Raw genomic sequence first — 26,269 nt, forward strand, 5'->3', positions numbered from 1 at the left:
TTATCATTTTTATCAATCACATGTTAAGGTCTATTATTTTGTTTTAGTGTTCAATTGTATTAATTTTTGTATTTGCACCTAATTTTAATTTACTAATTTCGTTATTTTATATTACTGGTATTTTGAAGTGGTATTACATTTTTGTGTATGGGTTTTATTTTTTTATTTTGTGGATGTTCTATTGCATATCGTGCCATGGATTTAATAATACTGATGTAATGATGTAGAATGTCGTTTCAGCTCCACTTTTTTTTTTTTTTTTTTATTTCCGGGTCGGCCCCAAACGTCTCACCCTTGGAACACTGTGTTTCTCGGACGTCCTCACTGGGTTTGAACGCAGCTTGACCTTTCACCTAGTCTGTAACCCACAGACAGTCAGTCATGTGTTTGGTGTAACGTGTTACAGTGTGTGTTTAACGTTGCCGTTCTGAGCCGGTGTCAGCGGTCACCGTTTACCAGATTCCCCACAACACAGCAGGGAGTTAGCGACTAACGGCTAATAGCTAGCAGGCTAACGGGTTAACCGGCGGAGATGGAGGAGTTTCTGTCAAACTGCTGCCGAGCCGTGAAGGTAACACACACATGATCAGCCAGTAGCCTCCGTTAGCATTAGCTTCTGGAACATCAACACTATGAACCAAAGAAATATTTCTGCGCCGATGTACAGTAAATACGGTATCTGTGGCTGAAATAATGCACACATCAGCGGATGCTCGAATGCATTCATCTACATTAATGAATGACTGTGATTTTTATTGAATCACATTGTAACAGGATAAACCACAGTGAAACTATTATACGATTTAGTTTAACTACTGCGACAACATAATTAATAAACTTAATATAATATGGGTTATAAATTCACTATCAATCACTAGTCAGTTTGTCATCCATTCATTTTTTTGTTGTAGTTTCATAAGATGTGCAAAAGATGTGAATTTATGCCCATTTCCACCCACTACTGCTATGTGAATAGATACATAATGAAATTAATCATCATCTTATTGTAGTTCCACGTAGTAGACTACTTATTACAGCAAAATACTGTAATACTCTCAAATGTGAAAATAACATTAGATGATGAAACAAGACTATTAAAACAAAAGCACCTCTTGTCCCTGTCTTTGTGATTTAGTGCTTTTTGAGTTTATTTTATATATATTCTTATGTAATATATTAATATATATTAATTTAATGTTGAGAAACAAGTGTATGTTTTTATCAGAAAATCAGCATCAGCAGTAAAAATTGCCAAGTGTCATAACGTTTTTTTCTTTAGTAGGATATATTTGTAATACCATCTTAAAATATAAAGTGATTTTTAAGAAATGAATGAAACTGCCCCTCATTTACATGTAGAATTACAAAAGAGACACAAATTATTTTGACAGATAATGAATCGACCAGTGTGTGTATTTATCACGATGACTCCCATCACCTTTATCAGTGAAGAACAATGACTTACTTCCAGAGTTACTGGAAATAACTCAAATCACCAAGATCTTTCCTCCATGAGGAAGAGAAGACTTATGTGAACATTCTGATATAAATTTGATGTAGGTTTAGTGTAAATGGTACTTTTTCTGATATGTTGGGTTTAATGGAGCAGTTGGACAAAACCTGTCACTTTGGGGGTTAAATTTTACAAATTGTTGTCACATTATCTGAACAAGGACAAATGTGGCAAAGTTCTGTGTAAACATGGTTGTAAATTGTCTCAGTAGTTTGAACAGAAAAGTACTGAATATTATCAACAGCGTTCATCCAACCATGTAGAGATGACTTCATCCAGTCTACACCTATTATAAAATCCGAAACTGAGGCAAAACAGCATCACTTTTTAACTGTGATGTCATACCTACTAGAATAGCTCTCAGACACTGACTGACACCAGTAAAGCCTGTTTAATGACCTGTTAAAAGGTTCAACCTTGTTTCTGTGTAGAAGTTAAGATGGGTGGGTTTGATTATTTCTCCTCAGACAAATGCGAATCAGACAAGGTTCCATGTTGTGTTGGGAAACGAGGCCTGTGATCTGGACTCTATGGTGTCAGCTCTGGCCTATGCCTACTTCCTGTCCAAGGTGAGACCCTTTCCAAATGAGTCGTGAGCTCTGGTCCAGGTGTGTCCTCATCTGTGTGTGTCTCTGTGTGTCAGATAGTTCACAGTGAGGTGGTGGCTCTCCCTCTGCTCAACATCCGTCAGGCTGAGTTTGTTCTGCGCTCTGATAACCTGTTCCTGCTGCGGCAGACAGGTGTGTCACCTGACCTGCTGCTGTTCAGAGACCAGGTGGACCTGAAGGCGCTACATAGAGATGGACGACTGAGACTGACGCTGGTCGACCACAATGTCCTGCCCAGGTAAATTACAAAAAATCACACTATGTAGGTGATAAATGACATCGGCTGACAACTGATCAGATGCCTCCACTAAAACATTTTTTCCAAATCATTATTTTTAGTATTTACTGTAGTATTTTACTGTTGTAGTATTATTTATCATAGTTTGTGTGACCATGATGTCCTGTATTCTCAAACACTAACCGTATGTTGCAGTTCCGATTCTGACCTAGAGGAGGCAGTGGTGGATGTCATCGACCATCACCTGTTGGAGAGAGAGCCCTCTGCCTCCTGTCCTGTTACCGTGGAAATGGTGGGATCCTGCACCACCCTGGTCACGGAACGTATCATCCAGAAAGCTCCGGCTCTGCTGGACCAACAGCTGGCTCAGCTGCTCTATGGTAAACCTGCACCAAGACCTCAGCTGGACAGGTGTAGACATGGACTCATATCAAGGGATTTAGATGGAGACCTCACCTGAACAGATTTAGACACAGACCTCACTAGGACAAGTTTAGACCTGGACCAGCTGTGTATTCTGTTCTCAGGTGTGTGTTTTCCTGCTTTCTGTTTGGTCCGTTTCTCTGCAGCCACTATCCTATTGGACTGTGTGAACATGGCTCCAGCTGCAGGTAAAGTGACTCCTAAAGACAGTCAGTACGTAGCGATGCTGGAGGCGCGATTCCCTGCTCTGCCACCGAGAGGTGCTCTTTTCACGGCGCTGCAAAACGCCAAGTTTGACGTCTCAGGTGAGTCTGGACAGTCCTGTTAATATTAATGAACGGTGGAGTGGGGGGAGAGTTTGGGGCTAATGATCAAATATTTTACTAAAATCCTGAATCCTTTAGGTTTCAGGGCATCTGTCTCTTCTAGACATTTAGTCGAACGTGTTCTTTACATCTGAACTACAGATTGAGTGGAGGATGAAGAGTTTGACAAAAACTCATTCAGGCAAAAAAAAAAAATCAGAAACCTTCTGTTACAGCATTAGTGTTTTTAGGGGAAATTCATCTTTCTGATTCCTCGACAACTTATGTGGAGACTTCTCTGCGGCCTCTAAAACTACGTATGTCTAAATATTGCAGTGGTAATTGTAGATTTTCATGTAATATTTAAATATTTACATATAAATTGGGAGGTATGATTTAAAGTGTATTAAATGTTTAAACTACTCACTACTTGCAGAATGTGAAGTGTTTTTAGCACATTTGGAGTATTTACAGACTGATGTACTAGTTGTATATCAGTATCCTCCAAAATGCATATTTTTAAGGACGTGTTGTAGCATAATATTTGTATTTTTTAGTGCAGTATTTACGTTAGCATTAGTAGTATTTATGTCAGTATTTCATCCTCAGGTTTGAACACAGAGCAGATGTTATTGAAGGATATGAAGGCCGTCTCTGGAAGTTTGAATCTGGCTGTTTCTGTTCTGTACATCAAACTGGAGGTCAGTACTACAGTACTACCTTTCACGAGGGGAGAGTTTAGCCCAGAGGTCAGTCTGACAGGCAGGTCTGACTCTACAGGTGTGTGTGTCTGTGTCAGGACTTCCTGCAGAGGGCGGGGCTGGAGGCGGAACTCTCAGACTTCTCTCAGAAGTTTGGCTTTGATTTGCTGGTGCTGATGACCATCTCCTTCACTGAGAACAAAGAACCAATCAGAGAGCTCGCTGTGTTCAGCCACAGCACCACCTGCAGGAATGAAGTACACACTGAACAGTAACACACAATGAACATAAACAGTGAAATCACACAAACACTGAACCAACACTCACAAGCGTGATCACATTTTCGGTGTGTTACAGTGGGTTTGAGTTGTTGTATAAACCCAGCGTTCCTCTCACCTCAGATGAGCCTCTACCTGGAGCAGGCCCGTAACCCCACCCTCAACCTGTGTCCACTCAGCAGCCCCTACCCTCACATCACAGCCTATCACCAAGGTGAGTCACATGATGACATGTGATCATCTGACAGGAAAGAGTTGTACTTGTTTGTTATTTAGAAACTTTGACCCTTATTTTGAAAGGTTCTACTTTAACATCTTTTCAGTACTTGTAGAAATAGTAAAACTATTGTATTTTTTGACTGAAATTTGCTTGAATCATGATTTTTCTTTTTTTAATTGAATTAAAGGCAACACACTCGCCTCTCGTAAGAAGGTCCTCCCCATTGTTAAGGACTTTCTGAAGGAGCAAGATGGGGGCGGAGCTTGTCGCTTAGGAGACGGGGATGAAGAGGATGAGTCTCAAGTTCCTCCAACACCGATGAACAGTCTGGTGGAAGGCTGTCCACTGGACGATGGGCCACCCCAGATCAGCGCTCAGGCACTTGAAGAAAAGTTCAGCAAGATGGCAGAGGGAGGTGGGGCCGGAAACTGACAGAGCCACGCCCACCTGTCAATCATCCCGACAGCCGACAAACGGCGAGAGCACACGGTCAGAGTGTGAGACAAGTCAGGCACTGATCAATGACCGGTCAATCAGATCAATCAGATCGATTAGGACAGTTTGTGGTTTAATGATGTCACTTCCTGTGGTGAGTCACTGAAACATGAGTGAGATGACAGACTTTTTCATCATTTATTCCATATTGATGAATATTGATATTTATTATAAGGGATAATATGGAGTGAAGTGGTTGTTATAGTAACATAATGTGATGCAGATTTTCATCATCTTGAAGGTGTTTGTTCTACAATAATGACCAAGTCACTGTACATTATCCCACTCATTACTGAACTATTTAATAAAAAAAAGTCTATTTTGACAAGTACTGATAAAAAATACAGTGGAAAAAAACAGGATCAAAAAGCTTGGGACAGAATAGTTCCTGTAAAAATGGATAAATAACTAGTTCATTGTTCATTTGGGTTTTCTCATACACAGAACACAAATGCATGCCTGTAGTTGAAGCCATGCTTACATGGATCAGTGATATGTAATCCTGTGACACCCACCCTGTTGTGGTGAGAAGGCAGAAGTTTCTATCAGCTTTTTGTTAACAATACGTTGAGAAGACAGTCAGACAAATGATACATTCATGTCATATCCTATGAACCTTAACTATGGCAGCTGAAGAGAAAAACAGTCAGATACATCTGGTGTTTTCCAAAAATACAGCATACATGAGTCATGTAACAGGTATCTATTTATATCTGTATTTATATTTAGCAACAGTTGAAGATAAATAAACTAATTTATCACTACAAAAGGGAGCTACTTAGATGTTGACAAAATAAAGGTTCAGGTATAATAATTGTGTACTTCTAGTGATGAGTTTGAACAGACATGATCATCCTAAACTGTTTCCACTGTATTTTATTCAATTCTGCCTTTGGAACCATGTACAGTAGATCTGACCAAAAAACTACATTTTTATCAACATTGTGATATGAACATAAACAGAATACCCTGACCACCGACAGGCTAAGTGGTATTAATGCTGATAAGCTCACTACAGTGGGATCTGTCAGTGGGTGGGATATAGTAGGCAGCAAGGGAACATATAGACCTCAAAGTTGATGTTGGAAAGAGCAAAAATGCTCAAGAGTAGGGATATGAGCAACTTTGACAGCAAGAAATTGGGTCAGAGCATGGTAAATGGTAAATGGACTGAATTTCTATTGTGTATTTTCTACACCTTCATGGTGCCCAAAGCGCTTTACGAGGCCTCACATTCACCCATTCACACACACACTCATACACCAGGAGGCGGCTGCTGCCATGCAAGGCACTGCCAGACCCTACTGGGAGCAATTTAGGGTTCAGTGTCTTGCCCAAGGACACGTCGACATGTGGACAGTCGGAGCCAGGTTTTCGAACCGCCAACCCTTTGGTCATTGGATGACCCGCATGTCCAGATGTTGTTCATTTCCAATGTAAAGTGGTGGTAAAGTACCTGCCAAAAGTATCTAAAGAACAACAACCGGATCTCAACCGATCCAGCATCTATGGGAGCAGAACATTATTACACCTGCCTTATATTGTGTAGTTTCCCTTTTTCCACAAAAACAGATCTGACCCGAGGCCTAGACTCCACCAGACCTTTGAAGATGTGCTGAGGTATCTGGACCAGGACTTTAGAATCAAATCCCGGAAGTCTTGGAAGTAGAGAGGTGGACCTCCATGGATCAGATTTATTTATCCAACACCTCCCACAGATGATCAGTTGTCCTGAGATTGGGATGTCCTTGCTTAGTCCATTTTTGGTCAGTACTAAGCGCTGCAGACCAGGAACACCCAACAAAACCTGCAGTTGTGGAGATCTGATCCTGTCATCATCATTACAATATGTCAATATGAAACATGTCTAAGTCACTCAGTTTCTTATATAGCTCATTAACTGTTTCCAACACATCAGCTTCAAGGACTAAATGTTCACTTGCTGCCTAATATATCCAACTCAGTGAAATCATCAATATTATTACCACTTCTCCTCAGTGGTCAGAATGTTATGGCTGACCAGTGTAAACATATTGCAAAGGACCTAAAGCACAATGAGTAGGAAAAGTAATGTTACAGTATTTACATTTAACCAATCAGGTGAAAATCAATCTCCTGATAGTTTTGTTTCTTTTTTTGTACCTACAAGGTTTTTTTTTATTTGTTGTTTGCATCTGAGTGGTTTTGCACGTAGCATATTTTCCTCAAAATGTGCAGGTTTTGCATCTTTGAAAAAAACAAAACATGAAAAATCTAAACGTTGTTTTAAACAGCAATTATATACAACAAATGAGACTGGAATGAGTCATGTGAAAATGTGCCAGTGGAACCTGAATCTGAATCATTTACATTTGAGGTTGAATTTTTTAAGTTGTAATTCTGGAATTGAAAATGAATCAATTTTCTATGTAAAAAATTTTATATAAATGTGAAGAAGCTCTAGATGACAAAAGTAGAGTTTTTTTTCGTGATGATACACATTTATTTTGTTCAAAAAGAAAATGAACAGATGAAGAATTGAATCCCAAAATCAGGGCCTAGAAGTATGTTTTTATCTTGTCTTTTTATAACATAATTTAGAACCATTAAATGTTTCTACAGCTTTGGATGGATATGACAGTGTTTGCTGACTATCACTCAGATATCAAACATTTTCACAGTAACATAAATTTAATGTCATTCACAAATGACTCAAATTCAAGTGGATCAATTGAAATTTAAATGTAAATGATTCACACTCATTTCTTTCCATTATTTTGGTACAAACATTTACTTTGAAGTAGTTATTTTTTCTTCTGTGTGAGCTGCTGATAGATCTGTACATATTGAAAAAAAAGCATCCAGAGTTTATCCCGGTTATAGACTTTAACTGTTAGATCAATCCTCAGTGTTTGGTGTTGTCTTCAGTTTGTCTCTGAACCAGCAGGGGGCAGCAGAGACACTGCTTCCAGTAAACACAGGGTTAAAATATCATGTTTCACAACAGGACACTTTTACTGTGAAACAGAACAAGTGATGCAACAGGAAGCTGACTCAACAAACCGCCAGTGTTAAAGTCTGATGACTACTTTTACTCTGAAAATCCACCAAAGCTGCTATACGAGATAATCAATAATCAGTCAATCAATGATCAGTTTGTCTTTGTAATAAAGTTTGAACTCTTTAAATCAATGAAATGTCCTCACACGTATTTATTCACATAGTGTTCACCTGAATCTAAAGACAGATCAATAATCAGCTGAACAATTTGATTTATACATTACAATGCGGTCACTCTCGAATAATATGTGAAAGAAAAATAAATGAAATCAAACTGGGAATGATGAAACACATGTAAGGAAAAAAACATTTTATAGAAGGAATAGGTGTTGGAAAAAACAAAATAAAACAAAAAATCAGTAAAAAAAAAAAAATAATAATGAGAAGAAAAAAAGACAACAGTGGTTCATGGTTTTAATCCAGGTTTTAGTTTTGGTTCAGGCTCTAGTCTAATTTTCGTTTAAGCTTTAGTTTAGGCTTTGGTTCAAATTTTAGTCCAGATTTTGGTTGAACTTCTGGTTGTGCTTTGGTTCAGGTTTTAGTGTGTGTTTTAGTGCATATTTTGATTCAGTTTTTAGTGTAGGTTTTGGTTCAGGTTTTCATTGAAGTTTTAGTCCAGGTCTTGGTTCAGATTTTAGGTTGGATTTAAGTCTAGATTTTGTTTCAAGTTTTAGTCCAGGTGGTAGTTTAGGTTTAGGTTTTAGTCCAAGTTTTAGTTTAGAAGAAGTTTTAGTCCAGGTTTTGGTTCTGGTTTTAGTCCATATTTTGATTCAGGCTTTTGTCCAAGTTCAAGTTTTAGTGTTGGTTCAGGTTCTAGTTTGAGTTTAAGGTTTAGTCCAGGTTTTGGATCAGGCTTTAGGACCCAGAAAACACCAAACACTTCCTGCTTCTTTAACAGAAGCAGCAGCTGACTGGTCGGTGTTAATGAAGTCAACGTGAAGCTGCTCTGAACACTCACCTGTCAGCTCACACCTGGTGATGCTCGACCAATCAGACGGCAGCGGCGGCGGAGTGTGAAATGCAGCAGAACCTGTCAGGCAGAGAGGGAGAGAGAGAGGGGTGAGTCCCATAGACGTAGACCAGAGGCAGAGACAGAGGAAGAGGAAGAGGAAGATGAAGAATCTATGACACAAAGAAACACTGAGACACATGATGAGCAGCATCGAGCAGAACACGGACACGGATGAAACACCCAGGTACCAACATACACACAAACAGAACATACAACATGGAACATACAGTCTTGTGATTTCATTTCCTGGAGATTCTCAAAGGGGAAGTTGGTTTATGTTTAGTGACGTGGGCATTTGTTCTCCCATGTGGTCAATAAAGGGGTCACTGTGGTGCATTCGCTGTCAGATGATGAACCTTCAAAGACCTACACAGTTAAAGTCTTCTGTCGTTAAATCCTGTCAATATGCTTCAATATTTAAAGTGAAATGCAGATTGTGAGCTTTTCAGTAACTTCGTATGTGTCATTTGGATGTTCAGAGGCTCTGTAGTGAACTTGGATAAATATCATGTCCTGAAACTTTGACTCATCAAGAAAACACGCAGTTTGACAAATGGCAGCAGTCCTGGACACTGGTTTGTGCTCAGTTTATGATTTTACTGAAACATTTTACTGCCATTTGCTTCAGTGTCATCTGTTATAATAATAATAACATTATTTACCCCGAACAGTTAGCAAATCTACATGGTCAGAAACCTAAATATATCCTGATTTTTACTGGAAAACATAAAGGTTAACACCGTAATAAGTGGTTATAAATAATTTAAAGGTTCAACGTGTAAGTAAAAGTCACCACAGTACAACTCTGTGTAAAAACCTAACGTAATGAGGTACCTGTCTGAGTTTACAGTATTTTTTAAAGATTCTGGTAAATGTGTCACTACTTCCCCCAAAACTGTGATGTTAACAAACCAAAGGAAACTCCATATTTTCCAGAATCATGTGATGTTTCAGACCTGGTACAGACTAATAGAACAGAAGAGCTCTGAAAACTCAGGAGAATCTGGATCAGATCAGATTCTAATGTTTGAATGGTTGGGTCCCTCTGAAATATATTATTATATATTATATATTATTTACCTCCGCCAAGGAGGTTATGTTTTTGCCAGGGTTTGTTTGTTTGTCTGTTTGTTTGTTTGTTTGTTTGTCTGTCCGTTAGTGTGCAACATAACTCAAAAAGTTATGGACAGATTTTGATGAAATTTTCAGGGTTTGTTGGAAATGGGATAAGGAAGAAATGATTAAATTTTGGTAGTGATTGGGGGTGGGGGGGCCCACGGGGGGGGCCACTGATCAGCCTTGGTGGAGGTCTGCGCTCTCCGAGTGCTTCTAGTTATATATTGCACCCATGATGGTAACAGTTTACTCTAAGGGTCATTAATTACCAGTAGTGATTGCAGTGATACAGTACATATCCCTTTCATCTGTATTTGCACAAATTGAACAGCTTTTCCATTGATCAGATATATTTTCTTCCACATCCACTCATATTCTCTATTGTAAATAATCTTTTGTGCTTAATTCTTTTTCATTTCTAATTTCTCGACCCTTGATTAAAGTACTAGTTTTTTACTCTTTCTAATGTAGTTTGCATTCACTGCACAAACTGTGGGAAAAGTGAAGGAGGTGATTTTATAAATTGAAAATAATCTAAAATGCTTCTGGTTCTTCAAGTCATTTAGATTCACAATAGATTTTATCAAGTAATAAAAGTTGTTTTTGAAAAGAAAAATGGAAAACCATAAAAAAAAATGTCTTGAGATCCTTTGAAGTGCACAATTCAACCATGTGTAAACACCCACAGATAAAAAAAAAAAAAAAAAAACCAAACAGATAAAACTACCACTTCAATCGGGTTTACAGGTACATGAAAAACATAAATACAGTGAAACCTGCTTTTTGTCATCAGTCTGTCCAAACTATCACTGTCAACAGATGATTATTTAACACATAAAGACCCAAACAGCCACCGGCGACCAAAATCATCTTCTTATCTAATATATTTAATATCTGTTGATCCACTAATCCTATCAATGCATGTAAATAATTGGTCTAAAATGCAGTTTGTCATTTTTTCATGGTCATCAGATATGACCCATTTGGACGTTCAGAGGCTCCGTAGTTACCGTGGAAACACCGTCATCATCCACCTGTAAAACCCATGGAGTTTGATGAGTGACAGTGGGTTGAAATACTTGTTTTTACTTTCAGTTATTGATATCTTTGCTGAAAAAGTCACTTTTTCTTCAGTTTTCTCTGTTTCTGATATAATAACCCTTAACTTTAATCTGAGTTTTTATGAACATTTACATAATCAGTCAATTAAATATAGGAACATACCTGAGGTTGACTGAAAAACCACAAAATACAGAGGATAATATTATCATAAATGGAGATAAATCACTTATGAAAGGTTAAATCTTGAGAAAAAATTGTTTGGGAACTGCCACAAAAATAGCACTGAGTCTTTTTGGGTTAAACTGAAACTCTTAATTGATCATCTGTCTGGAAGTCTAGGACTTGAGTTTTACTAGTGATAATGACATTTATTTACTTTGACCTGTCAGAGTGATGGTTTTTACAGAAATTTCTCTTAATACACGTTATTATTTATAATATCTCAGCCTGATAACAGAGTTTAAAGTGGGATGGTTTTCCCGTTCTATTTAAGGCCTGATTTCCAGGTTCATCAGACTCACTGATATTTTGTGTGAAACATAATTTGTAAAAGGAAACTGTAAAACTATCCTCTCTTCCACCTTTTCACATCATGGAGATACTCCACGAAGTATTAATTTATTTATTCTTCAGAGCACCTTTGCCTGTATGTATTAATTTTTGGTAACTTTTCATTGGTGCAAAATGTTTTAACAGAGCAGCTACACCTGCCTCAGACCTGAAAATACCTCAAATGAAAAGTATAAGTGGATAGTTTGCTAAATGTAAATGCTTAAAACACTATTTGTACATGAATGATTCTGTCACTGGCTTTTTCATTCATGCAGTGAGTAGTTCTAAAACTTACCAGTTGCATTGATTTACATATTTAGTGACATTTCATTGCTACTTTGAAACCCCAATACAACAGTAATGTTAAATTATCGACCATTAACAACCACTGCGTTTAATGTTTAAGGGAATCCACAGCTGTCATTTACCAGCTGGAGTAGTTCCTTTTACCACATCTTTAGCAGGACTCATCTTCATAACATATGCTATAATTTTCTATTTATATTTTTCTCTGCAAGATCGTCTAACCTTTCCTGTTCGTCATCCATTCTTCTGTTTTGTTTGCAAAACCAGTTCTTATCTCTACCTACCGTGGTTAAGGATTTGTTTTTGTTATGTCTTTCAGCACTTTGTATTATGAAAACTACAGCTGTCATTCATCCTGCTGCTGACTTTAATATTACAACATTATAATAACAGTCCTTTAACAGTTAACTAATATATCGGGTACTCATCTACTAATGGTGTTTAAGGGATAAATGTGTGTATTAATAGTCATGTACCGGCTATGGACCAACATAAGCAGACGCATCATTATATTTAATACAGAACAGTTTATAAATAAACTGTAAAAAGAGATGAGAAATGTAGGGAAGACAAAAATGACATGATATATGGAAGAAAATGAGAACAAACATGTACAAAACATGACAGAGAGCATGAAACAAGATAAATGATGCAACAAATAAGATGTAACAAGACACAAACAATTGAAATTATGGAAAAAAATCACTGTTTTGATGGTGGACGAGTCAGTAAAAGGTCATCATTATGGCACTGAAAACTAAATGTGGGTTCTGAGGAGACACCAAATGGATTTTTGTTGTCAAATGTTTTTATTAGAGCACATCGTCATGCAGTTACATATTTACTGCATACACATAGTGTGCAGGATGTACATCCAAACAGATTTATGTGCAGTTAGGTCATAATGCACTCTTATTGTTTTCTTTGAGCAAATAACAATAGGAGATGAAAGAACAGATACAAATGTGAGATACAAAACACAAATGAGGAAAAATACCTTAAAATTAAAACAAAATAAATAAATAGATAAATACCCCACCCCACCCCACCCATACCCTTCCTTCTATTCACTACTTTGTTGGTGTAAAGGTGAAAAGATAAGATAAGATAAGATACTTTATTGTCATAATACAGAATGTACAATGAAATTCAAGTGCACTATCAGGATACGGACTCATAAAATAGCAATAGTAATAAATAGTATTAATAACTATAAAATAGAAATATATAATAAAAACAAAATATAAAAACAAAATATGCATCACTCACATATCAACATCCATACATTCATTCCCTCACACATCCACCTCCTTCTTTATCACACAGCAATATGTCACACACACACACACACATCCCATCAGTGCCAGTGTATACAGTGCAATGTACAAAATAGTGCAATTAAAAAAATGTCTATACTTTAGTGGTTGAGTTCATTGTCAAAGTTAATTTCCGCTAACAGTTGTGTGATGATGAATGAGAGGTGACCAAGTTTTTTCAAAGAATGTGAGTTTATCCCTAAGAGTATATCTAATTCTTTCTACGTGGAATGTGTTAGTAAGATCACTAAGCTACATCTTTGTGGTGGGTACTTCTTTCTTTTCTTTCTTTTCCAATGCACATTTACAATAAGACTGTGAAAGAGGAAACATTGCTGGAAGTTGTTTAGTTTTTTAACATCATCTGAAATTCCCAGAGTAATAATGGGTGGTTTAGGTTCTAACTGTATGTGAAGTATTTCAAATGGATTTTTCAAAGTCTCATGTTTGGAGAAAGTTTGGGAACCCCTGGTCTAAAGAACTTCCTCCTCTAAACCTCTTTCATATCTGACGCACGCTCTGAGTTCTGGAAACACAGAGACCTGCTGGGGGAAACCTCTCTGTCAAATGGTGGTTATGGTTTTTCTCACCTGGACCCTGAAGGCACCACAGAAGTATCATACCCAACCCTGAGCAGAACCTGATCTTGTTCTGCTGTTACCTGAACATACGTACAGGTGTACAGGTGTACAGGTGTGTCAGATTCTGCTTCAGTCACAACAAACACAGGAACAATGAAGCCCCACCCTGCCTTACCTGCCGCAAGTGTGGTTACCGTGACAACAATCAGAGCAGCAGAGCAGGTCTGTTCAGTCCCTTCTGATCCAGATTTTAACTGTAACAATGAGACACTCGATGAAAAACTGACAGAAGAGGAAAACCAGGAAGAAGTTTAAACTAATAGAAGAAGTGAATGGATTTTGAAAGAGAAACAAAGGATTTAAAACAGAGGAGGAACTAACACAGTACTAATACTTCAGTACAGTCCGTCAGTGCAGTTGGCAGGTATTTGGACTTTATAGTGTGATGGCTTTTTTCTTTTACTACCTACATTTCAACTAAATATTTGTCCTTTCTACTGATATCAACATAAATTAGACTTAGACTACAATTTTGGAAGGATATACACAAAAATATAGAATATATACTTAATGTTACTTTACCTTTTGAATTTGCCACCTTAATTATGGGAAAAACTGAAATTTTAGTGAACCATGCCTACTTGTATAGAATTTTAAAAACTGCTGGCAAAAAGGCTGTGACCAGGCACTGGCTCCAACCTGAACCACCTAATCTGGAAAAATGGGTAGATATTGTGAATGAAATTTACCAGATGGAAAGACTAACCTTCTCCCTTCGGTTACAAATGAACAAATTGTCAAATCCATGTTCAAAATAGATATTTTTTGTTTACACTTACCAAACACAATCTGTTGGAACCCTAAATGTACGAGAAATGACAATATAATGACAATGTATCTGGAATTGTTTTGTTTTTTTTGTATTTAATTCATTCTACTTTTTATATTTTATTTATTTATTTTTCTTTTGAGAGAGGAGGTCAAAGTCTCTTGGTCTTTCGTGTGTTTTCTTTATGTAACAATGCATCCATTGTTCACTGTTCAATTGTTTTGTTTATTATTAACAAAAAAAAAGAAAAACTGAAATGTTGAGAATGGAAAGATTGGTCATTGGTCACATACCTGTTACATGACCACAATATAAAATTCAATGTATGCTGAATTTTTCCTCAATATTTCTAAATAAAAATCTGGAAAAAAAAAAAAAAAAAAAAAATTAGACTTAGACTTTATTTGTCATTCCAGATTTTACATGAAAAATGAAATTTCTTTGCAGTTGACTCAGCAGGCACCAGCAATTCTACAGACAGGCTCTATGTAAACAGGATACTACATACAGGATAGAATAAATATGCATATAAAAACTATAGAATATCAAAAATAGAATTAACCCTTTCATGCATGAATTATGTGAACCTTAGTCAAGATATTTTTCCTCAGTGTTTTTATTCCTCTTTAGACATAAAAAAACAATACGATCAATTTTTTTTTTTTAAGTTACAAAAATTTCCACTCAGCTGGACACCATGTATTTAATTCTTGAAGCAAAGAAACATGTATTAAAAATCTAATATTAGAAAGTGATATGGAAAACTTTGCAATACAAACATTTTTAATGGTGCTAATCAGATGTTTATTATTCACTGCATAGAGATAACATGCAAAAAAAAATTTTTTTGTTTAAAAAATACCTGTCAATTACAGTTTAATAAGAATTAGCAATTGATTTACACCAAAACATGTCACTGCTGATCATGAACAGCAAAGTTACAGTAACGGCATACATGTCAGTGTATGGGATGACACATAAGTGTCCACTGTGTTGGCTGATGTGCAACTAAAACAGCAAAACCCATGAATATACAAGAGAACAGCTGTAGAATAACTGTCCACTGTAGTGACCAGTATGCATGAAAGGGTTAATATGCATATAAAAATGAATTATGTGTGAGTTGAATTATGGCTCTCGTAAATATATGAAACAAAAATACAGAAAGATGATCGCATTGGTGAATCTATTGGTGAATATTACACATTATAAATGAGACGGGATGAAAATTATGTAAAAGACAAGAACAACATGAAAGAGCAACATCATAAACATAACAAATCTAATACTGATGAACTGTACTGTAGCAGAGTGTGTAGGGATTTGTACTTTACAGTTTGTTGATTGTTTTGACTGTTTTTTTCCTTTACTACCTACCTTTCAAACAAACATCTGTACTTTGAACTCCTTGTATTTTGAGGTGATTTCTCTATTATTTTTTTTATTTTGCATCATTGTGCATAATTACCGTATCAAAGTTGACATCAACCCAAATGGATGTAACAAAAACACATATTAAAGATGATCTGGGATGGGATGGAAAAAGTGAGAAAAGGCCAGCTCATAAAAAACAGGATGAAAGTGATGTAAATTATCTAATTAAAATATGTAAAAAATTCAACACTATGTAATGACTTCTGCTGAATAAAGACGTTGAATCAGTAGTTACACTTTAATCTGTACTTGGACTGGGATAAACCGTGGAACTCTGCCTTGTCTTGTGAACTGTTTTTGGACTTCTGTGTGTGTTGTGTCTCCTCAGGGCTCCTACAGGGGCCGTGGGGGCCCAAAACATCCAGGACATGGAGCTGAGGGAGGAGTGGCAGGACGACGGCTTCCCCAGGTCAGTACTGTTCTGTTTAGTCACTGTGGAAATAACTGTATTTGTTCTGCTTATCGGGTGTGGAGGTTCAACAGGCAGCCGGTACATACACTGATTGTTCTAACTGAAACTCACATGAACTAAATCTGTGTGTTTTTAACCAACTCTGATGTTTGTTGTATGGGTTGTGGTGATACAGGCCTCTCCCGGAGGATTGTGGGAATCCAGAAGAGGTTGAAAGTCCAACAAATGGAGGCCGACCAGGTGACTGAAAACTGTCCTTTTTCTTTCTATTTTTTTAAAATTGAAAGAATTTAGATTTTTTTCAAACATTGAAAATCAGACAAATACACAAACTATACACATCCAGAGAGTAGATATTAAAAAAAGAAACAAAAACATTTACAGCAGCTCATCATTGTCTTAGCATACAGGATCTCAAAGCAAAGACGTATGTATAAATAAAGATAAATAAAAACACAAAAACATATTTCCTTCAGAGGATTTTGAGTTCATATTCATGCAGTCATCTCAGCAAAATCAGATCTCAAAGGCTTCACATATCTCACCCATCCCTCCCAATGTTGCACAAAAAAACACACATCCTCAAATTTATAGTGAAGGCTATTCTTTCTGTCCAATCAGAAAAATAAATGCTGCTTCATACTTGTGTTCACATCAGGTTTTAGGGGTTTTAATGTGGCCATGTAAACGTCTTCAAGCCTGGCTTTGTTACAGATGTGGCATGAAGGAGTTAAAAATCACATGAGGTGAAAACACACACTAATTATACAACATGTCACTACTGTATACTTCTGAAGTTACCACTAATGCCTGGACTCAGGAGCACCATAAAAATGATGACGATTCTAAGGGCCTTAGAAAATGAATAGAACTTTAGTCTTTTTTTTTTTAAACAAACGAATTAATTAACAAGTGGTGCCAGGCACAACAAACCCCCTCCCTCACATGTATTATAGCTTATTTCGGCATGGATCCAGCTGATGTCATCATGTCTATGTGTGTGCTGATGTCAGCATATCAACTGCCTCTATATACAGTCACGGAAAAAAATTATCAGACCATCCTTGTTTTCTTCAATTTTTTGTTCACTTTAATGCCTGGTACGACTAAAGGTACATTTGTTTGGACAAATGTAATGATAACAACAAAAATAGCTTATTAGAGTTTAATTTAAGAACTGATATCCAGGCATTTTCCATGTTTTCTTAAATAACCAAAATCATTTCAGTTCTTACATCAATATCTATGGCATTGTACTGACAAAAACAGTGCTTTTAGACATTCCATGTTTTCTTTTCTGTCTGTTTTAGTCACATGATACACACAGGAGTTAGTACTTGATTGTATAACCATTGTTTTGGATGACTTTTGATGATCTAATAATTTTTTCCATGACTGTATGTGCCAAGTTTGAAGTAAATTGAAACAAAATTGATGTTTTCATAGACATTTGAAATGTTTGGCCAATATAAGTAAATGGGAGAAGAAAAATGGGAGAAAAAAGCTATTTAAAAATTAATTTAAAAAAACTAGCGGCATTGTACCCATGGTGCCATTGTACAATAGCGCCCTCTCATGCTGCAACAGCGACATTGCACCCGTACGCCCTCTGTGCTGCAACATGCGTCGGACGTGCGTCGGACAAAGATGCGCCGGACACAGAACGTCCATTATAGTAGGATGTGAACTTTGACCTACTCTTCCCAAAATGTAATGACAATTATTCTGGGTCACTGTAAACCCAATTTGCTATGAATTCAACCAATAGTTTTGCTGTTACATACGTGAAATATCACCTATTATAAGTAAATGGGGAAAAATTTTTTTTTAAAAATTCACAAAAAAATTGAACTTTGACCTACTGTTCCCAAAATGTAATCAGATCAATTCTGGGTCACTGGCAAACTATAAACCCAATTTGGTATGAATTTAAGCAATTGTTTTGCTACTAGAGTGTTAACAAACAAACAAACAAACAAACAAACCAAACCATACCCCTTGCCTCCCTTTTGGGGGTCGAGGTAAAAATGTTGTCGGGTTTCAGGTTTAGGCCAATGTTTGTGCCAAATCTTGTGCATCTGATGAAAACCACACACAGGGCCTGAAATTTGGCTGATATTAAGCCATTGTAACACAAAAACACTCATGAGCCATAAACTCTAAAATGTGAAGATATTATTCACTTATTCACAGTGATTGGTTGTAGTGTCCTCATTGGTTCCTCTTCTCCTCTTGCCACTCCCCTTCCTCTTAGCCCCGCCTACCACTCTGGCCCTGTCAGGTACAGTCGTGGGTGGAGCTAAGAAGCGTCTGGTGGCGCCTACAATGAACTTGACGCTGTGTAGGCGGGACTCTCATGACCCGAGTTCTGACGGTTTCTCAGCCGCCGCTCTCTCTGGGACGGCTGAGGATGCCATTTCACTGGACATCAACCTGGAGGCGCTAGAGACGCCATCCGACAGCGAGACGGGGACGCTGCCTGATGGGACTGAGCTCGAGTGGGAAGGCAAGAGTATAATACTTGAATAAAAAACTGTCCAGGACCAGGAGTGGTGATAGTTACAGTTGTTGCAGATATTGTAGAAGTCATTTGTTAACATGTTTGTGTGACCTTTGACCTTTCTGACAGATGACCTTCCCCGTGTGGCAAGAAGTGGATCTGGGGCCAGGGCTGAGGCTGTGGTCAAAGATCCTGGTTTAGAGGATCTGGATCAGGAACTGGACCAGGTAGACAGCAAGGGGCGCCGATGGAGAAGGTTCTGCATCAACGGACACGAGTTCCACGTGGACATGAGCGTCCTGGAACCGTACCTGCAGGTTCTGTCGCACGGAGGTCAGAGGTCACATACAGCTGAAGTTATTTTATTAGTATCATTTTCAAATGTTTTATGGATTTTTTTTTGGTTTTGTTTCATTTTGTCTTACTTTTTTGTTTATTCTTTATATTTAATTTATATTTAGTCTAGTTTGCTCTGTTTTATTTTATTACTTTATTGGTTATTTCGTTGTTTTACTTAAAATTATTTCTTTTTGTATTTTTTCATATATATGTTATACTATGTTTATTTTAACAACAGTTTTGTTTTGTTTTTTAACAGACTATGTGCTTCAGTTTTTAAGAGACACTTTTAATGATAATTAGGTCATCACTCGAGTTTTACAAATTTAAATTAAAAAAAAATTTGTGGTGAAAGTCATTCGCTGCTTTAAGGATCATCACCAAGTTGGGTTTCACAAACAGATCCGCCTATGGTCTCCCGCATGGAAGACCCCAAGACTGTGATGTGGTTACACTTGGAGATTGAAATCTTTCAGCTTTAGTTAGAAAACATTTAGGAAACACTATACATGCACAGAGGTCAGAGGTCACACATTTTAAGGTCTGTGTATCTGTGCTCACTGCCAGGTTATTATGGCGATGGGATGAACGCCATCATCCTGTTTACTTCCTGTTACCTGCCAGAAAACACAGTGGAGGACTATGAATATGTTATGGACAACCTGTTCAGGTGAGAGGCTTTTACTGTGAAAGGACTCATAGTACTTCAAAATAAAAGACTTAATGGAATCAGAAATGTATAAAATTAAATAACAGAGGTTTCCATCTAAATATAGTAGATTTTACTGCTGTTCTGTTGAGTTGAAAATGAGTTGCCTCTCCCTGTCCTCATGCAGGTACATCGTAGGCACGTTGGACCTGATGGTTTCGGAGAACTACCTGCTGGTCTACCTGTGTGCTATGGCTCCTAGAAACAAACTACCAGCCATCAGGTGGCTCCACCAGTGCTACACCTCCATCGACAGACGGTACAATGCTCTGATCCACTTAAACATCACGTACTGACAAAACTCAAACAAACCAGACATGTTTTAATTCTGCAGGGAGATACAGACATGTTTTATAAAACTGAAACTCACTAATATGTTTTTGTTTTTTTTCAGTAATGAAGCACTTGAACTGAGAGTTGATGTACGTTAGTTAGAGCTCTCCAGTGTTTGAGTGTTCAATTCAACCCAAATCTGAATAAAGCTGTTTTTTTATGAGTTTCGTTCACCTCAGAATACAGTTAGACATTTGCAGTTCAGCCAAAACAAAATGTGAAAGGATGCTTTGTCACAGATGAAACTCACATTGACTAACACTCAAAAATAGAAAATAATATGTATAAGTTCTGAAGATGAATTTACAGTCTGTATTGCTTGTCATCCCTTGTGTTTTTAAAAGGACTTCTAGCACCACCTGCTGGTGAATTCCACTTCACATCGATGAGAAATTAATCAACACAAACAGAAAGGCTGATCTGAATGAAATTCATCTGATATTATTTATAAAACATGCTTTTTCAACTTTGGAAGCATTAGATTTATGTTCTTTATAGTTTGGTAGATATTTTGTGATGTGAATAGTTTGCTCATGGATCACAGAGCATTTGTTTAGTTTTTTTTGGTTTTGTTTTTTCGCTGATAATGTTTACAATATGGTATGACTGGTGTTTTTGTTGTTTCTTCAGGTTGAAGAAGGACCTGAAAGGGCTGCTGGTGGTTCATCCAGCCTGGTATATCCGAGCCCTCATCACTGTGGTCAAACCCTTCATCAGGTCAGAAACACACTGGTTTAGAGTAAGCACAGAGGCAGCATAGTCCAAACTACTAAAACACAATTAAAATATATGTATGATGATTCAAAAGCATAAGGAAACACGAATTGATAATAATTCAATTCATATTTTGTACAAAGGCATTAAATATCACTTCTTGTGTCATTACAAAAATAGCTCAGATGGCAAAAATATTTCAAAAATAGCATATTTAACCAAAAATAATGAACTTCTGGTTTAAGGTGTGGCTTCTGGGCATCTGGACATGTTTGAACAAATTTTCTTTGGTAGCTTTGTCTCAGCTTCTGCATGAAGTTTGACCAAGACCTCATGTAGATTTTACTCTTTAAAATAAATAAATAAATAAAAAAGACTTTAAGCTACAGTATCACAAGAGGCCACTGGGGGAGTTTCTGCACCATGTCCAGTTGTCTAACTGTTTCTATATTATGAACCTGTGTCCTCTGCTGACCTTTGACCTGTGTCCACAGTGAGAAGTTCAGCAGGAAGATCCGCTTCGTCCAGACTCTGCAGGAGTTATCAGAGTTCATCCCCACAGACCGACTGCAGATCCCTGACGCCATCAGGCAGTAAGAACCCACTCATACTCAGTCTGTAGTGGACCAGTGTGGACCACAGGGTTTATATGAATGCCAGATAGTAAGATCTCACCTCTACTTTATACTCATAGGAAAAAAATGAGGTACATTCATTCATCATATTTTATGTAATTAATTTTTTTAAATCGAATCAAGGCAGAATTATTTGTCAGTATAATATAAGAACATGCGTATGTACGTTTTTATAAATAAGACAATTCCATTAATATACTGATCTTCACAAGTCATGGCTCAGAAATTAAACAGATTAGACCTAAACCAAGACAGAGGCTCAAAATGTCTCATCCGAAACATCAGAAAAAACTCACAATATAAACACAAGAAGTCACAAATTTCTGGAAACAACCTGGAAATGAGTTTCTGAATTTTTGCAGTTTTCAATTTGAGTCTCTTCCGTCTCAGTCTCTTCAGTCTTGTTCAGTTAAAAAAATACAGAAATAAGAAATTAATGTAAATATGAAAAGATGAAACAATTTAAAAGATGCAACAAGACAAAAATGACACAACCATGCATGAAAACAAATTGATGAGTTTTGTAAAAATCCTAAAAGTCTATAGAAATTAAAAGAAATGGAAATTGTGTAAACTATCCAGACTCCTGTCACCATCACTGCCATCGCTTCAGGTCCCTCTGCATTTGGAATAATTTTTAAGCAAAGACAAGTGAAATCAAACAGGACAAATTAACACAGTCATGGAGCAGATAATGGGTTTTTAAGAAAACCTTATCTTTATTGCCACATATTTGCCTCAATTCAATAAAAAATAAATTAACTGCAAAATATGAACAGAGAGACTATGTGACATAAAGAGAATAAACATCAGTTTCATAAAGGCTTTACATCTATATATGACTGACTGTGTGTCTGCAGGTTTGATGAGAAGCTGAACAGATGACGTTCACAGACTCTGAGGACAAACAGTAAAGGTCAAAGGTCAGCAGGCTGGTTGAGGATCTGACCTTTGACCTGTCACCTGTACAAAAACAGACTGGTTTATTTATTTGTTCTCAAGGTTGAAGAAGTTAAAGACTTTTCGGTCCCTCTGCTCCTGGATGGGGGGGGCGGAGCCAGAGGGGCGAGGCCAGGTGTCTCAGGTGTGGGTCTCTACCTGTGTCTGTAAATACAAACAGGTTTCATTTCCTGCTGAATCATGTGATGATGAGCTCAGGGAGCATCTTCATCTGTCAAACAGCAGCGCCGGGTGGTCATCAGAGGAACTGCAGTTGAATGCAGCCTGCTGGTTGGACGCTTTACGCACATTCTGAAATAAAAGCACTGATCAAACATTTACTACATTTTTATGTGTGTCTTTAATGTGTCACCTAGTCTTAAAGGTCCCGTATTATGCTATTTTTCAGTCACGTCATATAGGTCTCAGAAGCCCAAAAACATAGTATTTAAGTTTGTTCGCCCCAAAATCATCCTTTTTTCAGAGTTTCAGCGGTCGAAAAAGTCACTCTCACCAGCCCTCCTCAGAACAGTCTGTTTCTGGGCCTGCTTCCGGGTATGCAAATGAACGCATCTGTCCACGCCCACTCCCCCTCCCCTCTCTGGGAGAGGACGCGGCTTACGCTAGTGGTACTACGCGCTAATGTTGACGGTGAAGCCATCATACACATGTTTCAGACAGAACGTCTTTCCAAACACTGGCTTTCTTTGCCTTGAGGCGTGATTGAGCCCCGACGGAAAACGGCGGTGTTATGTCGGGTTCGTGGACCTGACACAGAAAGACGCCTGCCGCCACTAATGCAGGCAGCTACTAACAAGCTTGATGCTAACTATACTGATGCCAACCACAAAAGGCCCGTGTTCACAGTAGTTCTGTTGAATGTCTCTTCATATTATCAGCTCGTGCATGTTAACGGGGACGCAAACGTTAGCAGCAGTAACCGAGCTATGTTAGCTGCCATGCTAACGTTAGACGTACACATCAACAACCACCAGCTTATCCGTAATGTAGGGTTATGCAGTAAAGATACAAAAAAAATGATAAGAACTTACATCTCCCACACTTGGACTTGGGTCACGAAGCGTTGGTACTGCGTCCTTCTTGATTCGGAGTATTTGTGCTAAGCCGGAGCTGTCTGGGCCCATGTTAAAAAAACACTCGTCCGTGAAATGCCGGGCACACACATACAAGCGTTTGGGAATGTAGTTTGGTCCATGACCATCACAGATAGAATCCAGACACTTTTTACGGAGAGGCTCGGAAGTGGGGAGCAAAAATAAACTACCGTGTTGGTGTGTGCAGCCAACAACACCACAACCTGCGTGTCTCGCCTTCGCCATGTTTGTTGTCCAAGAGGTACTTTGCCAGGGTGGGGGCACAGTCAGGAGGAGGAGTTAAATCCGCTTATGTCGTCATAAGCGGACCCAACTCAAACTCGGCCGTTTGAGCAGGCATTTTAACAACATGTGGTGTAGCAAGGCAGGGAGGAAACAGACAGTTTTCAAATTCGAACCTCATAATGAGGCTACTGAAACACACACTACTGAAAGAAAACTGTCACAAAGTGAGATTTGCATAATACGGGACCTTTAAAGTGTATAAAAGAAGAGGATTCAACTCTGCCTGCACCAAACATTCTTACCATCCAGATCTGCTCTTACCCAGGTGTACTGGATGTTGAATCTCACCTGATCCTAAATGACACAGGTAGGGTCAATTGTGTTTAATTGGTATATATGAAGCCCACTAAACACCATGAAAGGGCAGGTATTGTGCCGTGTGCAAACAGCTGACTTTGGGTCAGCATTTTCATAGATGACACCAAAAAAAGGTAGTAAGAGAAAAAAAAATTAGCAGTGGTGAAATTGAAGTATTTTTAAATCAAATCAAACCAAGGAATCATGTCATCTTACAGTGTCAGTACTGACGTTCATCACAAATGAGAAACAATGCTTTTATTACTGTTCTGCTGCTGTTTGCTGGGTCAGTATATAATTGAGGGACTTTTTGAGTTCCCTTTACAGGAGAACATAGTTGACAGGCATATTTGCCATTTTTGCTGGTTTCAAACCTAAAATCAACATAACCACAACACCACAGGGCATTTTTACAGAAAGATTCTTCTAAATATATCTACAATTGAGTAAAATTGAAATTGAATTACTCATATGCATAGAGGGCATCCCAATAGAAATAGTGTCAGAACACACATTTTTAGGAATAATTATTGACAGTAAATTAAGCTGAAATCACACATCAGGTTCATACAAACCAAAGTATCAAAAAGCATTTCTATCATTAACAAAGCTAAACATGTACTGGATAATAAGTCACGCTATATATTGTTTTGTTGTCTGGTCCTGCCATACCTAATCTACTGTATAGAATTATGAGGCAATAACTATAAAATTACACTATACCCTCTCTTCATATTACAAAAACGTGCAGTGAGAGTCTTGTATAAAGTCGGTTATTTGGATCATACTCATTTATTATTCTTGCAGTCAAAACTATTAAAACTCTATGATTTGGTAAATTTTTACACAGCTCAACTTCTATATAAAGCCAATAAAAATCAACTATCAGACAACATACAAAAACTATTTGCCCATAGAGGGGGGGCTATAACTTGTGGGGATGTGGGAATTTCAAAGTCCCAGCAGTCAGGACCACCAGGAAAAGTTTGTGTGTATCAGTGTGTGGGGTCAAGCTTTGGAATGGGTTGGGGGTAGACCTCAAGCAGTGTCCAAACATTCAAAAAAATGTACAAAGAAATGTGTTTTTCACAATATCTGGCTCAAGGAAGGGTGTGATCATTATTTGGATTGCGAGGTTGTTCTATTGTATGGTGTGTGTGTGTGTGTGTGTGTGTTTAAACATGGGGGTGCAGACGTGTGTTGGTGAACAGCTGTAGAGATAAACTGGTGTGTATGTATATGTGTATGTGACTGTATGTGTGTACAGGTTTGTAGGGGTGTGTTTATGGATAATCTATTTTATATTAGATAACTAAGAAAGAGGAGAAAAAACATACCTTGGAGTCTTGCCAGTGTTTTCTTCAGGAGGAAATGACATCATATGGAGCAGATCATGTGATTTGGATTTAACACACTTCCTTCAGAGGTGTTTTTGTAATAGGTAACTTAGTTGAAAGTGATTTGTTGGACACAGATACAGTTTGTTATTTTCCATATAAAATGTGATATATTGCCTAAAAAGAAATATCTGCCATAATTATCTCAACTTAATAAAAAGAACACAATCAAAACATATTTTGAATAAGCTCATTTTATTATTGATTAGCTAATTAGAAGGTGGTTGTTATTAAATTCATACAGTTATTTAATTAACATTTTAGTAAATCTAGTCATTTATTAATAATGTATTAATCATTTCTTAATAAGTGATTTTTTCCGTAATTAAATAATTATGGAATTTTTGAAGACATGATCATAATGAACTTAAAAAAACTTTATTTATTTATTTATTTTATTTTTTTCTTAATAAAGATGTATGCAAGACATATCCCATGGACTTCAAAAGTCCCTCAATTTTATATTGACCCAGCTGATGATTTTGCACATTTATTAAAAGAAAATGCTGTAGCAGATAAATTAACACGTCCAAAACTCTTTTACCCAAGTAGATCACCATAAACTG

General features: G+C 37.4%; 2 protein-coding genes across 5 annotated transcripts; both read left to right on the forward strand.

Moving 5' to 3' along the window:
* The first annotated feature begins 295 nt into the window (after positions 1-295).
* On the forward strand, positions 296-5,118 carry prune (prune exopolyphosphatase). Its single transcript, XM_030158707.1, has 9 exons — positions 296-571; positions 1,981-2,082; positions 2,157-2,359; positions 2,555-2,739; positions 2,929-3,087; positions 3,697-3,788; positions 3,887-4,045; positions 4,190-4,280; positions 4,474-5,118. The coding sequence occupies exons 1-9, from the start codon at positions 533-535 to the stop codon at positions 4,716-4,718; spliced, it is 1,275 nt and encodes a 424-aa protein (XP_030014567.1). The 5' UTR covers positions 296-532; the 3' UTR covers positions 4,719-5,118.
* A 3,603-nt stretch (positions 5,119-8,721) lies between these two features.
* On the forward strand, positions 8,722-25,185 carry bnipl (BCL2 interacting protein like). Of its 4 annotated transcripts, none has more exons than XR_003937819.1 (11): positions 8,722-9,016; positions 16,357-16,437; positions 16,616-16,680; positions 18,695-18,946; positions 19,070-19,273; positions 19,847-19,949; positions 20,116-20,247; positions 20,952-21,038; positions 21,530-21,628; positions 22,531-22,994; positions 24,205-25,184. XR_003937819.1 is itself a non-coding variant. In XM_030159364.1 (10 exons), exons 1-10 carry the CDS (start codon positions 8,970-8,972, stop codon positions 22,553-22,555), a joined length of 1,095 nt encoding a protein of 364 aa, XP_030015224.1. In that variant the 5' UTR covers positions 8,722-8,969; the 3' UTR covers positions 22,556-23,024. The 4 variants fall into 4 exon arrangements, 1 of the variants encoding a protein (XP_030015224.1); XR_003937820.1 differs by lacking the exon at positions 8,722-9,016 and adding an exon at positions 13,201-14,189 and having other exon boundaries at positions 24,205-25,185; XR_003937821.1 differs by lacking the exon at positions 8,722-9,016 and adding an exon at positions 13,201-14,181 and having other exon boundaries at positions 24,205-25,185.
* The last annotated feature ends 1,084 nt before the right edge of the window (positions 25,186-26,269 follow it).

The sequence above is a fragment of the Sphaeramia orbicularis genome, chromosome 16 (assembly GCF_902148855.1).
Source record: "Sphaeramia orbicularis chromosome 16, fSphaOr1.1, whole genome shotgun sequence".
Lineage (NCBI taxonomy): Eukaryota > Metazoa > Chordata > Actinopteri > Kurtiformes > Apogonidae > Sphaeramia > Sphaeramia orbicularis.